We start from the raw sequence: 16,722 nt of genomic DNA, 5'->3' as shown, positions 1-16,722 counted from the left end.
AATACTTGAGGGGAAATTTGGAGGGCTTTGGAGAAAGAGTAAGAGAGTGGCCCAATTGGATAGCTTTTTCAAAGAGATGAAATGTGCACAACTGGCCAAATGCCCACTTTCTATGCTGCATTATTCTATGATTCTACAAATGCAATCCTAATGTTTTTAAAACAAATGAGTCCTTCCTTGGCTTAATGATTAAAGTAAGAAAATTTCCCTTTCTACTGAGTGCAATGATAAAGGAAGTTAAGTTGAGTTTAGTTATCTGATAAACAACAGACTCTGAACTGTATCAATCTGACAACTACCACAAAAGACTGGAGTTTAATGTAGCACCTTATCACATCTTTCAGAAGGGTCACAAAGTGTTTCATACAAAGGAACAAGTTACTTTGATGTGTAATGTCTCACGTAGACAAAAACAGCAGCCCTTTCTGCACACAGGGTCCCACGGAACAGCACTGAGATGAGCAACCAGTTTTTTTTGTGAGTGAGCAATGCTGGTCAGGACATCAAAAACTCCCTGTTCTGCCTGAAGGATACCATGGGGTCTTTAGTATCGATCTGAACCGCCAGCAAGGATATAACTGGAGGAGGATACCTCCTCTGTCATTCACCAGAGATGGTTCAATGTTTTTTCACAACACTGCAAGACTGAAGGAGCACTATTTTAAATATATATGATAGGATAATCTACAACTTTGTTTGAGTTTGTAAATGAGATGTAAAGGAGTGGCACAGATTTTTAAACAAATGTTTTAAAAGTTCTTTCTTTTCCCTCTAGTTTCACAAGCACCTCCCTGTTCCCAAGCAACTACCTTCCTATCGCAGGGTTTCATAAATCAGTTGACATGCGGGTACACATTATACTTACTGCCTTTTTACCAGGAATAGCACATTCCCAGTTCATTAAGTTTAGAGTACCATCTGGATTCTTTGTGGGTACTGCAACAAAGCCCTGTCAGTAAAACAGAACATGAGAGTTAGAACTGATAGATTATACTTAGCATAAGCCATACCTTCATGTGGGCATCCAGAGAGGAATCTAACTTTGACAGGGCAGCACTGAAAAGCAAGATTATAGGGTGCGAAATATATTGGATTTCACATTAAAGAGAACTGATTTACTGCTTATGTTTAATCATGCCACACACACAGGAGAATTTTCATTAATTACAAGAAACTAGTCTTGAAGATTCCATTTGCTGGCTGCTCCTATTTATGAAAAGGCATACAAGACTAAGCTTTAAGCTACAAGTAAAGGCAGCAAATCTGGGAGGGCGAGGGTGGGGGGTGAAGGAGAGAAAGAAAGCATGTTTACTGCCCAGTCAGGCATTTTTCTTTTCAAGTATATATACTTCCTATTGCCAAGGTACAAGCAGAACCACCAAAACAAGAAAACTTGTTGACAACACATAGCTCACTGGTCTGCAGGGCCAATCACTTTTTTTCCTCCATCCCTCTGCCTAACAAGAATCGTCTTGTATTCTACTAGTTTGGGATGCATTGAAAAAATGGAAGTTTAAAACTGAGTTTATTCTCTGTGGCAGACTGTAGATGGGTACTAACTACTGGTAGTCTCTTTCTAAAGGAAAGCTAGAAATTAAAATAACTTTAATTTAAATTTAAAATAACTCTAATCTGATCAAATCAGATGGTATGTTTTACTGGGAGGCATACCAGGAAAATCAACATTGGATTTGCATCAAAATGTTCTGGGCACAAGACAAGCATTAATTCATCCAATCTATTCTTCTAAACATCTCATCAGATTCTTTAATGTGATTCGAGAACCAAGTCTTATGTTCCATAACCAAACTATTCCAATAGTCTCCTGGCTGGTCTCCTGTCCTCCACCCTCCATGAACTTCAGCTCATCTAAAATTCTGCTTCAGGTGTCCCAACTCACACCAAGTCTTGCTCAGTCATTACTCCTGTGCTCGCTGACCTACACTGGGTCCCTGTCCAATAACATCTCGAATTTAAAATTTGCGTTCAAATCTCTCCAATGCATTGCTATTCCCCATTCCTGCAATCACCATCAACTCTACAGCAGAGAACCTGAAAGTTCCTCCAATTCCAACCTCTTGAGCATCCCGTTTTCATGGCTCCACCACTGGCAGTTGCCGAGACATTAAGCTCTGGAATTCCTTCCTTAAACCTCTTCTCCTCTCTCTTCTCTAAGATGCAGCTTAAATCTTCCTCCTCACCAAGCTCACTTGTCCTAATAACTCATGTGGCTCTGTGTCAATATTTTGCTAAGACTCCTCTGGAGCACCTTGGGACATTTTACTACATTAAAAACATCATCCTCTTATTTTCTTTCAACACCAATTATATCTTGTTCCTCAAACCTGCATAACGATTTTTCTGGATGGAAATTCTGATACTCAAGTCATTCCTCTTCACAGGACAAACTTCCATGGTAGACAAATATTCCCCAAATCATCCTTCAGTTCAGGACCCATTGCTGTAATAATGCAGCACCAAGCTGCTTTTACTGCTGACCCTGTATAATGCAATGTTCACCATCTGCCTATTTGGCTAATCCCAACAGCTACTCACACAAGATGGCAGAAGTCGATATTGAATAATTTCAATTTATTTCAATCTGCTTATCAATTAATACTGTAGATTCTGATCTTAAACAAAATAAATTTGCAATATTCTTCCTGCCTGGACCAAGTTGGATACTACCCACTCCCAGTCCCAAATGTAGATTTAGTTTATTCAATTTTTATTTTCTGATCGACAGGGAAACATTCAGTGCAGTTTAAAGAAATGTATTTTAACAGAATACTTAAAATTCCTACCCCTCTGTGCAACAATGCCAATGTTTACATGTCAAGGCAACTAAGCAAGGTCAGAGTGGCATATTAGATCAATAGGCTGCTAGTGAGTTGCCTACATAATAATGAATGCGCTTCAAAATATATTCCATTAGTTGCAAAGCCCTTCAGAATGTCCTGAACACATGAAAGATGCTGTTAGATAAGTTGTCTTTTTGTGGAAGGCGTTTAAACCCCTTGTGTGTAGGAGTCCACAGCACAAGATATGCCTCAGCTTGTGCCTCATTACACCAATTAGGGGAGGCGATGGCATAGTGGTATTGTCACTTGACTAGTCATCCAGAGACCCAAAATAATGCTTTGGGGACCCAGGTTCGAATCCTGCCATGGCATGTGGTGTAATTTGAATTCAATAAAAATCGGGAATTAAAAGTCTAATCATATGAACCAATTGTTGGAAAAACCCATCTGGTTCACTTTAGGAAAATCTACCATCCTTACCTGGTCAACATGTGACTGCAGACCTACAACAATGTGGTTGACTCTTAACTGCCCTCTGAAATGGTATAGTTAGCCACTCAGTTGTATCTAACTGCTACAAAACCGGATGGACCAATCGGCATCAACTAGGCACTGGAAAACTCAGCCCTGTCAACCCTGCAAAGTCCTCCTTACTAACATCTGGGGATTATCGCCAAAATTGGAAGAGCAACAAGCAACAGCCTGACAGTCATGCCTTTCAGATACGTGCCAGACTCCACCATCACTGCAGAGGTGGCAGCACAGTGGTATACAGTCAGGAGGGAGTTGTCCTGGGAGTCCTCAACATCCACTCCAGACCCCATGAATTCTCATGGCATCAGGTCAAACATGAGCAAGGAAACCTCCTGCTGATTACCATGTACCGCCCTCCCTCAGCTAATGAATCAGTGTTCCTCCATGTTGAACACCACTTGCAGGAAGCACTGAGGGTGGCACGGGCACAGAATATACTCTGGGTGGGGGACTTCAATGTCAGTATCACTACTGACCAAGCTGGCAGAGTACTAAAGAACATAGCTGCTAGACTGGGTCTGCAGCAGTGAGGGAACCAACAAGAGGGAAAAACATATTTAAGCTCATCCTCACCAACCTGCCTGCCGCAGAAGCATCTGCCCATGACAGTATCAGCAGGAATAACAGCTGCACAATCATTGTGGAGACAAAGTCTCGTCTTCACATTGAAGATACCCTCCATGTTGTGTGGCACTACCACCATGCTAAATGGGATAGATTTCGAATAGATCTCGCAACTCAAAACTGGGCATCCATGAGGCGCTGTGGGCCATTGGCAGCAGAATTGAATTCGAACACAATCTGTAATCTCATGGACTGGCATATCCCTCACTCTACCATTACCATCAAGCCAGGGGATCAACCCTGGTTCAATGAAGAGTGTAGGAGGGCATACCAGGAGCAGCACCAGGCATACCAAAAAGTGAGGTGGCAACCTGGTGAAGGTATAAAACAGGACTAATTGTGTGCCAACCAGCATAAGCAGCAGGTGATAGACAGAGCTAAGCAATTCCACAACCAACAGATCAGATCTAAGCTCTGCATCCCTGCCACATCCAGTCATGAATGGTGGTGGACAATTAAACAACTCACTGGAAGAGGAGATTCCACAAATATCCCCATCCTCAATGATGGGGCAGACCAGCACATCAGTGCAAAAGACAAGACTGAAGCATTTGCTACAATCTTCAACCAGAAGTGCCAAGTGGATGATCCGTCTCAGCCCCATCCAGAGGTCCCCAGCATCACAGAAGCCAGTCTTCAGCCAATTCAATTCACTCCACATGATATCAAGAAACGGCTGAAAGCACTGGATACTGCAAAGGCTATGGGTCCTGACAATATTCTGGCAATAGCACTGAAGACTTGTGCTCCAGAACTTGCCGCACCCCTAGCCAAGCTGTTCCAGTATAGCTACAACACTGGCATCTACCCGGCAATGTGGAAAATTGCCCAGGTATGTCCTGTACACAAAAAGCAGGACAAATCCAACCCAGCCAATTACTACCCCATCAGTCTATTCTCCATCAACAGTAAAGTAATGGTCTTCAACAGTGCTATCAAGAGGCACTTGCTTAGCAATAACCAACTCACTGCGTTCAGTTTGGGTTCTGCCAGGGCCACTCAGCTCCTGACCTCATTACAGCCTTGGTTCAAACATGGACAAAAGAGCTGAACTCCCAAGGTAAGGTGAGAGTGACTGCCCTTGACATCAAGGGCACATTTGACCGAGTGTGGCATTAAGGAACCCTAGCAAAACTGGAGTCAATGGGAATCAGGGGCAAAACTCTCCACTGGTTAGAGTCATACCGAGCACAAAGGAAGATGTTTATGGTTTTTGGAGGTCAATCATCTCAGCTTCAGGACATCACTGCAGGAGTTCCTCAGGGTAGTGTACTCAGCACAACCACCTTCAGCTGCTTCATCAATGAACTCTCTTCTGACATAAGGTCAGAACTGGGGACGCTCACTGATGATTGCATAATGTTCAGCACCACTGGCAACTCCTCAGGTACTGAAGCATGTCCCAATGCAGCAACACCTGGACAATATCCAGGCTTGGGCTGACAAGTGGCAAGTAACATTCGTGCTACACAAGTGCCAGGCAATGACCATCTCCAACAAGAGAGAATCTAACCATCGCTCCTTGATGTTCAATGGCATTACCATCACTGGATCTCCCACTATCAATACCCTGAGGGTTACCATTGATCAGAAACTGAACTGGACTAGCCATACAAATACTGTGGCTACAAGAGTAGGTCAGAAGCTAGGAATCCTGTGACGAGTAACTCACCTCCTGACTCTCCAAGGCCTGCCCACCATTTACAAGGCACAAGTCAGGAGTGTGATGGAATACTCCCCACTTCCCTGGATGAGTGCAACTCCCACAACACAAGAAGCTTGACACCATCCAGGACAAAGCAGCCCACTTGATTGGCACCACATCCACAAACATTCACTCCTTCCACCACCAACGCACAGTGGCAGCAGTATGTACCATCTACAAGATGCACTACAGGAATTCACCAAGGCTCCTTCTACTGCACCTTCCAAACTCACGACCACTACCGTCTAGAAGGACAAAGGCAACAGATAGATGTGAATACCACCACCCTCCAAGTCACTCACCAAACTGACTTGGAAATACATCACCATTCCTCCACTGTCGCTGGGTCAAAATCCTGGAACTCCCTAACAACGCTGTGGATGCACCTATATACCACATGGACTGCAGCAGTTGAAGGCAGCAGCTCACCACCACCTTCTCAAGGGCAACTAGGGGTGGGCAATATAAATGCTGGCCCAGCCAGCGAAGCCACATCCCGTGAATGAATCAGAAAAAATTAAATTCTACAAAAGGTCAACCGACAGAATACAAAATAATTTCAATTTAACTCAAAGCAGCTGAAGTGCTGAGATACTTATTTCTTACATAATGTAAGAATCCTTATCCCTAGATTGTTCTGTATTTTTAGCTTGAAAGGCAGCAGGGGGGCAATTATTTTGACCTTGTACCGGTATCACAGCAGTTTTTCCAATGCTAAAATCAAGCAAAGCAAACAGTAATACCAATGAAAAAAATAAGGGCATTTTTCGGAATGAGAGAAAAGAAAAGTACCAGTTCACACTGCCCTCTTGCCATACCAAATTTCCTCACTTACCCAACATAGTAAATTACTAGGGTTACTGATTCAACTGTGCTGCAATCATCAGGCAGACAAGCTTTTATGAAGCAATGGCCTCCTTCTGTGTTGTGCTCTGCTATTAGTTGTATAGTGGCCTTTGGAAATGAATTAATAAATACAGAGAAAATATTGCAAGGAAAGATCAAGGATTGCTATTTAAAAGAGCTGGCACAGACTCGATGGGCGAAACAGCCTCCTTCTGCACTGTATACTATTCCATGATTCTAATTGTCAGATAGATTTGCACTCTCCACTACAGCCTGTGCTGTGCAGTCACTCAAAATGATTCAAGCAAACACTGTTAAAACTTGCACAATCAGAAGTCAAGTCTTGAGATCAAGGCTCACAATCCTCTAAAGGATTCCTCTTCTTAATCTAACATTCCCTACCCTAAATATTCCTGAGAAAATGGCCAACATAGTTGCCAAAAAGCATACTTACAAAAGGATGATCCTTTCTCCAGGCTTTTCTTTCTTGCGCAAGTCGACTCAAAGCAATCCCGGACATAGTTTTACTTCAACAGTCCCCTGCAGAATAAATAAGCAATTAACCATAACTTTCATGACTCCATCTAGGAGCACAGTCTCAGGATAAGAGGCTGATCATTTAGGACTGGGAGGAGAAGAAATTTCTTCACTCAAAGGTTGTGAATCTTTGAAATTCTCTACACCAGTGGTAGATGTTCCATCACTGAATATATTTAAGACTGAGACAGACAGATTTTTGGCTTTCCAGGGAATCAAGGGACATGTAAAGAGGATGGGAAAGTGGAGTTGAGGCAGAAGATCAGCCATGATTGTATTGAGTAATGGAGCAGACTTGACGGGCTGTGTCGTGTACTCCTGCTATTTCTTATATACTCTATTGCCAACAATTTTAGCCCTTTTCTGTGTTCTCACTGGGATTTCGGTAAAGTACATATGACAAGTAGTTGAATGTTTTAAATACCTATCCTGAAAGAGCATTTGGGAAAAACAAAACAGAATTGCCTATTTTGTTCTCCCAAACTTGCACTGTGCCTTTGTGCAAAAGGACAGTAGCTACAGGTCAGTCACTGATACAAGTGTTGGAGCAACTGAAGCAACAAGTTAAAAGCAAAGAACAAAAGCACAACCTTAAAATGGCAACCTTTTCCATTGTATACACAAATCAACTTGTGTCCATTTCTCCAAAGAAAAAAATCCTAATAAAAGCCATGACTGGCAAAAACGAGATAGTGAATGATGAGCTGAAGCAGTACAAAGTGAAAGGTGAGAGAGGAGGTTACATAGAACTTCATATCCAAATCTGATACTTGGGGAAGCAGCTCCAAAAATCTTTCCAAAATATAATGGAGAAATATCCAGCAGCCTCATATCACAAGAGCATAGTCAATGTCAACTCAATGTCATTCTCATATAGACTTGATATTTTCCACAGCAGAAATGAAGCTAAAGTTACTGTAGATTTCAAAAAGTGGACGAAACAAATAAACCAAGCCTTGAAATTTAAAATCATGATCTACCACTTGCTCTTTTTATGATAGTATGAAATAACTTATTTAAAGTTTGACTGACCTCTCTGGGTTACATTTCAACAACTTTTATTTCTCTGCTAAAGATGCTTCAGAAGTGTTCCAAGGTGCACACAGTAGCATTAAAATTTGGCTCTGTTACACTTGCAGAAGTATTAGGTGAGGCGACCAAAAGCTTGATCAAAGAGATAGGTTTTAAAGGAGTGTCTTAAAGGACACAAGAGAGGTAGAGGGGTAGACAGGTTTAGGGGGAGCATTCAAGAGTTTAGGGCCCAGGTAGCTGAAGCCACAGCTGCCAATAGTAGAATGGAGTGAAAAATCAGATTGCCCAAGAGAGGGAGCACAAAAATTTCAGAGGGTTATAGGGAGGAGAGAGGCCATGGAGGGATCTGAAAGCATGGACGAGAAGAATTTTAACAATCAAGGTATCGACGAACAAGGAACTAGGGCTAATCTGCTCCTCGGTCTCCAAAACTGAGCAAAGGGGAGCCCAAGTCTAAGGCATCTTTTCATAACTTCATAAGATAGGTTTCTAACATCAGAACCAGAGGGGAAGGGAAAGAGAAACAATGTACTGGGATATGGTGATAGAAAACCAGCACTGCACCCATTCAGAATTTAGGACTATATTAAAATCCAGCTACATACAAAAGCTTCGGAGGGAAGAGTATTTCAATAAACAATGATCAGCGAAACTGGAACTTGAATTTTGCCTATTTGAATTAGGTATGAATTTAACAGCAGTTTCATTCTAAATAAGCCATTAACAAAGTCTGAGCTATCTTAACACAAATCAGATATGAAATTCTACTTTAGCTAGAGCTTTGGTAGCGCATATGGGCTGTAAGCTACAATTAATTCTCTCTTAGTAGTTCTATAAAATGTTTCAGCCCCTATGGAATCTACATAGAATTGTGCAAAGTTACTGCAATACATATGCAGTGTGCCTTACAAGTCAATTAACATTTGCAAACAAGCAATTTTATCCATGGCACAAGTTCTCAAAACCCCTACTTAAAGTACACAAAAAGAAATACAACAGGCAGAGCAGAGGTCTACCCAAACATAGACCAACAATCTACTATGTAGAGGCAGATTTTTGTTTGGTCTCAAAACAGCTGCCCTCAAAACATGGGACCAGGAGTAGAACAATCAGCTCCTCAAGCTGGTTTCACCATTCAATTAGATCATGGCTGATCTATATTGTAACTCCACCTACACCCACTACTTTATCAATTATGCAGTGCCACCAACCCTGAACAATAACTTTACTATTAGGGGGCAAATGGCTTGAACAGAACCATTTACAAATCGAGATCTCACACTTCAATAAACACAAAATTTACAGTATAATCTGCACACTCGTGGAAGCTCTCAAAATTCACAATACAGGACAATGTCAGTGCCACAACTCTCAAAGGGGTAAGCAATTCATTTCAGTATCTTTAGTGATATGCTTATGGATAACCATGGTGTCTTGGAACTTGACAAAAATTCCCAGTCTTCCTCCTGAAATTGAAGAAAGGTTCCCCCAACTCCTGGAGTCGGCATTATTAGCAACTGAGGAGAATAGTTCTTAAGATTGCACCATCTAATGGGTAGGCTATACAGGATTAGGCCCGATGGTCTTTTCATATATAAATGTTTATCCTGAGTACAGATCAAATACAGACGATTAACTGCTTAACTACAAACTGCTTAACGACAAGCAATAATTCGTCACCTCTACTTTCACATTACTTCCTACATACAGTGCAAACTCTCTTCAAAAAATGGTGAATAAGCTTACTGTTGCGGGACTGACGTTTAAACAGCTGGTCAAGCTACCTTTAGATCACAGGTAGCATCTCTTATGAAGATTGTATTTTAAAGCGACAGCATTAAAGTTCAAGAAACCAGACGATCTTCTGATCTCCACATTGAGAGTCTGTACAAGCATTAAAACACAAGGTGCAAATACTTTTGTATTCTTCTCCACCTCAAGCCGAATGTCCTTCCCTACATATAATCCAATGCAACAAATGCTACTCTTGCCCCCCTCTCCCCACTCCATATCAAAACCCATATCCATAATTACTCAAGGCTCAACTTCTCCAATGCCCTCTTCCTAAAGGCCTCCCACCTTCACCCTCTATTAGCTATTCAGAACCGCAGAACACATGTTGCTCCTGGACTCCCATCTCCCTACCCTGCTGAATTCCATTGGCTCCCGGGCCCTAGAAAACCAATTCTCAAATTTCCATAGTAAAAATAGAAAATGCTGGAAATACTCAGCAGATCTGGCAGCATATGTGGATTGAGAAACAGAGTTGAACATTTCAGTTTGATGACAGTTCTGATGAAAGATCATTGACCTGAAGTGCTAACACCACTTCTGCCTCCACAGATTCAGCCAGCCAAGTATTTCCAGAAATGTTTGTTTTAAAATTTCAGATTCCAGCATCTACAGTATTTTGATTTTGTCTAAAATTACCACATGCATACAAATTTCATGCACTCTGCCCCACTCTGTCCAGCCACACAATCTCACATGCAACCTCCTCCAGAAACCCACACACTCCACTCCTAGTTGTGTTTTTTTTGCCATGTGTTTTCCACTCAAAAATCCCTTCCAATATTCCCCACCTTGCCACGTTCCTCCAGTAGGTGAATTGCTTTATAGCACCCATTTTTTAAAGGAATATGTTTCTATGGTGGCTGCACCTACTTAAGGGGCAATTGGCAAGCAGCAGTCACAGCAGATCTATGTTTGAAATCTGAATGGCCTATGCTGACTAAGATCTATAATCGCACAACGTTCACAATTCCATAGGCACTTTATGATTGGATAGCAATACAATCTTATGGACAAAAACTTAACAGGATAAATTAACAGAACTCAATGTACAAACAATAAAACACCGCCCAGCATTGGAACTTAGCCAAGTTGTTATATTAAATCTAAACCAAAATGTAGTATCCAAACATATCTTATGGTTTTAATTTGAAAGGACATCTTCGTGTTCCTGCATCAAACATTACCAGGTGAGAAAATATTAAAATTAACATAAGCAGATATATTTCAAGGATAAGAAACTTAATCCCCAGAAAGGGGCTACAGAAAATATAAAAACTACTGATTGCTCCGCAATTGTTTTGCGAGAGAGGGAGCTATTCTACTGCGATCTGGTAGACTATTTATAGTATTGTAAGTTGAATCAATGGGCAGATAACCATACACACAGGTATGTCAGTATCACACATCACCAACTTCCAGGAACTCTACAACTCTACCCTCAGAGTCACCAGGCTCCCACCTGCAGATACAGTGCAACAGAAGCTGACATCCAGCTGTGCAGTGAACTGTGGGGGAAAGCTACCTCATCCGTTCTGGCTCCCCAGGCTCCCCTTTATTCCACAGCCACAGTAAAGCACAAGGAAATGAACCAAGTTGCTATGTTCTTGGGCAGCAACAAAACAAGTAATTTCATATGTTTTAGTTGCTCAGTAATCAAATTGAAGTGACAATTTTCATCAACACAAAGTGGCAATACAACTGGCAATGATCCACTAGTTTTTCCAGAAAGGTCTCAAAACAAGCTCCCAATCCTTCTTTGAATATTTAAATTGATTTCATACATCTGCTAGTATGCCTAAAAACAATGAGGATCAATATGATGGCAGATTAGGCATAGGAACTCACACTCAGCAATTTGTATATATTGTGCCCAAAAAAACAGGTGAAATGCACACAAATTTCTAGGCCAGTGTGTCCAAATATCTTTTACAGAATACAGCCCATAACTAGGGCAAGTACGTTGGATCAGACCAACCATGTAAAAATGGAGTACAACACCCCAGTTTAGAAAGTTGAGGAACGACCTGATTGAGGTCTTCAAAAATGATTAAGGTATTCAATAGAATAGATACAAAGGAACTTCTGAGGGGGAAGTACAGGAGGACAATTAGAGAAAGTGGAATCAGGAAGCAATTCTTCACACAAAAAAGTAATAGGGATCTGGAACTCTTTCCCAAGAGTATGGATGCTGGGTCAATTGAAATTTTCAAGATAGATTGCATTTTTATTGGGTAACATCATATGCAAAAATTGGGTAGAAAGATAACATACAAATCAGCCATGACCTGACTGAATGGTGCAACAGGAGCTAAACGGCTTTCATTCAAGTCGTTCGGTTAGTGGACCTCAAAGCAGAGCAAAAGGTGTACAGGATCTTTTACAGTATCAATGGGCTTTAGTAGCTTGTTTACAAAATTAACTCACTTCTTTATTGTAAGCAAGTAGAAACAGTAGGAAAACGACAAATGGTGGAAACATGAAGTCAATTAGCATCTGAAAGGACAGGTTAATATTTTGGATAGAGCTGCATTATTAATCTGAAATGTTCACACAAATACAAGTAATTAATAATTTGATAGAGAAACGTTACCAAGTTCTGCACCTTCAAGTTGGATGTGGGAACTTTCAGCGTTTTCTCGTCACCACACGCTCTCAGTCCTGTACATGAAGATCAAAAGAAAGGCGAAAATGGGAATGTGAAGGCTGGACATTAGTTCTGTCATCTTAAATGTAACTTCTGTCGGAAAAATGTTTAAAATACAGGTGCCCAAACTGTGGCCCTGAGCTTTGGCACTTACCCTCGAAGCCAAGGGAAATGCCACATTCAGAAAGTGAGGAGTGTGGTTAGAAGAAATGTCCTTATACAGAGAGTTGTAGAAGCATGGAATGTTTTACCATAGGGAGTAGTTTCAGGCAGAGATCACAATCTTAAGGGAACAGAATTCCTATAACACTATCAGTTCATATATGGAAGTTAAACCACCAGGAGTCCTTTCCCCTGAAAATTATTGATAATTGCCAAGTCAATAAAATACAAATTGTTACTATGTAGCTCTAAACTCTCAGGATATTCTTCATCAATAAACCTTCCTTTCTTATAAGACCCACCATTTTAGAGTAAATCACTCACTCAGCTTTCCCTTAAGCACAAGGCTGCCATTCTTTAAACAAGGCTCAGATGTCTAAGAACTACTCTCCAAAGCACCTCAGCAAAATGCAACCAGAAGCAGTTGACAAAGGTAGATAGAGCAGAAATGCAAGTAGGGAACAAAAACAATAGCTTTTGGCTCAAACTTCAAAACTATAATGCTTCATGGCTTATTTTACCTTTAATTATTTCCAAGCAACCTTAAAGTATGAATTATTTTTAACTATTTTCCTACTAACAATTTGATGGGTAAATGTCCCAGAGTTCAGTAAGGTCTTTAGCTCAATTCCTTGCCTGCCTCGGAGTTAATGACCTCAGCCAGACATACACCACAGTCAGTTTCAATGTTCCCAAGTCAGATGGAGGAAGGGAGTGAAGGGCATGCAGCTATTTTTCTTCCTGGCTGTTTAGTGACCTCTTCTGGAAAGTGTACAGGGAATGTCAGAGGATGACTGGCTTGGACCCAGTTGTGCAAACATCCCATGTTATCAAAGGGCCATTACCCCATGAGCCAGCACCTTCAGGAGGAGGGGGAAAAAGGCAGTCAGATTTAAGCCCACTCCATCACAAAGTGCATTCGGAGCACCCACAAAACTAGATTTATTGCACCTCATCATATTAGAATCATAAATGAACTTTAAGAGACTGTACTTTTTCAACTTTTAAATTAAAAATTGAAGGCTGTTTTCCCATTTCTTTAAAGAAAACCACTCAGCAGAAGATAGCCAATTCGAAGGTGGAGGAACAAACAGCAGACAGAAATGTTGCCCTGCGCCACATCAATGCGTGTCTGTACCCATGAAAAGCAATTTTTTCCCCCAATTGTGTCCTCTCTCATGGTTCCTCAGAAGATTATAAAACATTCCCTGTAGCTTACTGCTGGGTGCAAGTATCCAGGAAAACATTCTATTCAACAAAATAATAACTCTAATGCAAATTAAGCTCAGTTAACCCAGATTGCACTCGTATTTCCTAAAATGAAAATCCATTTACAAGCCAATTTAGGAACATCTGTAAGCCATTTATGCCTTCAAGCCTGCTCTAGCATTCAATGAGATCATGGCTGATCCATGGCCTAACTCCATATACCAACCTTTGCCCATATCCCTTAATACTTCTGGATGACAGATCTGAGATTGGCTGATTTTAAATTAACTGATCTAGCATAGACTGTCATTGGAAGAAAATTCCAAACTTCTACCATCCTGTGTACACAGATGTCTCCCAATTTCACTCCTGAAAAGATTTGGCTAATTTTTAAGACCATTCCCCCTACTCCTAGACAAGTCAGTCAGTCACCACTAACAGGCATCGGATTATTTCCGCCTTTCTCAAAGTTGACACAATGTCACTGAAGGATAACTATGGGTGTGTGAAATGTTTACATTGTGTCCACTAAAACAAAGTATCTGCAGTACTATTTATTATAGTTGTCTGGAGAAAGCATTTTGTGTCGCACAACACCAGAAGTACTGCTGGTTACCGAACTGTCACTGGTACAGTGGAATTAACAGAATCGCAAGTATAATGACATAACAAGGTGCTTTAGCGCAAATGACTTGCTTAGAACAGATCACTGCCAGGGAGTTAAATAAGCCTATGTTTCAACTCATGTGTATCAGAATAAGGGGAACATTTTGAATCATGTGTACTTCCAGTCAGGAATTGATATAAAATCCCATCTGGGTCCCAGCATAATCTTTACAATTTTGAAGTCTAAAATGCTCATGATCTGCCACCCTCTATATTAACATGAACAATTTTTCCCAGCACTCCCACTGAGGGTACACAAGTTCACAGGGACTAGTAATAACTGACATGCAGTAATAGTGTGCCTTAACAGGAAAATGTTCCACGATACTATAAAATGTAATCATAAACGGACCCCAACACATTGGAAATATTAGATTAACATGGCAAAAAAGCTAGATCAAAGAAGTGAGCTTTAAGGAGGGCCTTATGGGAGGAGAGGGAGGTGGAGAGGTAGAAGGGTTCAGGGCTCAGAAAGCTGAAGGCATAGCTGCCAATAGTGGTATGGAAGGAGAGGGAGGTTCACAAAAGGCCATAGTTACAGAATGCTGGGTTCAGGGTGGGGGAGGGGATAGGGAGGTTACAGATGTAACAAGGATAAGAAGGGATTTAAATGCTAGGATTAAAATTTTACATTTGAGGTGTTGGGAAACTGGTTGGTGAGCGAGTTGGAATTGGCGAACAGGATTACTGGCAGAGTTTTGGATGACCTGAAGTTAGAAGGGTCAGAAAGTAGCACAGATGGGAACAGGCAGTTGTGAAGGGACATGAACAAATTAAATGAGTTCGCTCGCAAATCTCTATCGAACAAAGTTCAATTTCAGCATATGTGACATCATCTACTTTGGATCAAAGATAGATAAATCAGAATATTTACTCATTTTTTTGGGAGGCTGTACAGAGCAAAGATATTTAAGTCCATAAAACGATCTGAAGCAGTTGATGTTATGAGGTGCCCATGCGATGAAGAGCATGTTGGGCCAGAAGCTTATCTCATGATCGAAAAGACAGATTGCAAATATTTTGGCTTAGCCTGAAACAATGGTAGGGTAGTGGATGCGAGCAGCAAAGATATAGCTCATCTAAGACCGGCTATTGGACAAGCAGTCTGACAACAACGGCAGCAGAGATGTCGAGAGGGGTAGAGTTTGATATTTACTTGTGGAAGTTGACCTTGCTTTTTTAACTCAAACTTGAACATTGGAAATCAGGGTGAAATTTCAAAATTTGCCAAGGATACCAAACTTGAGGGGTGCAGCAAACAGTGGGAATGATACCAATTGATTGCAACAGGATTGGACAGACAAGTGGCAGATAGAATTTAATAGAAGCTGATGCATTTTGTTAGAAGGGGTAGGGAGAGGCAAAACAGATTTATTGGCACAGTGCTAAGGAGCATGCAGGGACAGAGGGACCCTGGAGCTCCTGCACAAATTGAGAGTAGTTAGCAAAGGGATCTTAGCTTCATAAACATAGAGGTAGAGTACAAAAGCAGGGAAGTCATGCTGAACCTTTATAAAGCTATGGTTAGATCCCAACTCGACTATTGTATTCCGTCCGGTCACCACATTTTAGGAAGGATGTGAGGCTCTTAAGAGGATGTCAATGTGATTTACCAGGATAGTTCCAGGAATGAGGGATTTTAGCCACAAGATTAGTTTGGAGAAGTTGGGTTTTCTCCAAGGGGAACAGGTGATGAGGGAGGTTTAATAGAAGTGTAGAGTATAACAGGTTTTCATAGGGTAGTCAAAGAAAAGCTGTTCCCATTAGCTGTTTGTGCAAGGTCTAGGGGGCACAGATTTAAGGCACTGGACAAGAGATGCAGGGATGGGAGGAAGAAATTAATTTTTAAAAACACAGCAAGTGGTAATGACCAAGAATTGGCTGGCTACAAGGGTAGTGGAAGCAGAGGCAATGATTTCAAAAGGAAATTAACAGGCACTTGAAGGAAATCAACTTGCAGGACTACAGGGATAGACGTGGGGAATGGAAGGCCCTAGAGCACCAGTTTGGACTCGATGGGCCGAATGGCCGCCTTCTGAGTTGTAGTGACTCCATGACTGCAGATGATGTCACCAAGGTACTGTATGATGAGAAGAGGAGGGTGCGATGGATAGATCTTTGAAGGACACAGGAAACAGTATAGGACTGAGAAGAGAAACCATGGTTGG

General features: G+C 41.3%; 1 protein-coding gene across 3 annotated transcripts in view; it reads right to left on the bottom strand.

Moving 5' to 3' along the window:
- Window positions 1-16,722, bottom strand: part of LOC144676208 (SUMO-conjugating enzyme UBC9) — a 38,417-nt gene that overhangs the window by 13,372 nt on the left and 8,323 nt on the right. The window contains exons 2-4 of one of the 3 annotated variants that reach the window (XM_078536694.1): window positions 12,464-12,531; window positions 6,965-7,050; window positions 866-949 (exon numbers count right to left, since the gene is read on the bottom strand). In XM_078536694.1, coding sequence (XP_078392820.1) covers window positions 866-949; window positions 6,965-7,030 — 150 coding nt within the window. In that variant the 5' untranslated portion in view covers window positions 7,031-7,050; window positions 12,464-12,531. The remainder of the gene's footprint in view (window positions 1-865; window positions 950-6,964; window positions 7,051-12,463; window positions 12,532-16,722) is intronic. The other 2 variants (XM_078536695.1, XM_078536696.1) reach the window with 2 other exon arrangements.

Source organism: Cetorhinus maximus, unplaced genomic scaffold (genome assembly GCF_964194155.1).
Source record: "Cetorhinus maximus unplaced genomic scaffold, sCetMax3.hap1.1 HAP1_SCAFFOLD_1424, whole genome shotgun sequence".
NCBI classification, from domain to species: Eukaryota; Metazoa; Chordata; class Chondrichthyes; order Lamniformes; family Cetorhinidae; genus Cetorhinus; species Cetorhinus maximus.
Note: the sequence above shows the minus strand (reverse complement) of the source record. Positions and strands in the feature narration are given on the sequence as shown.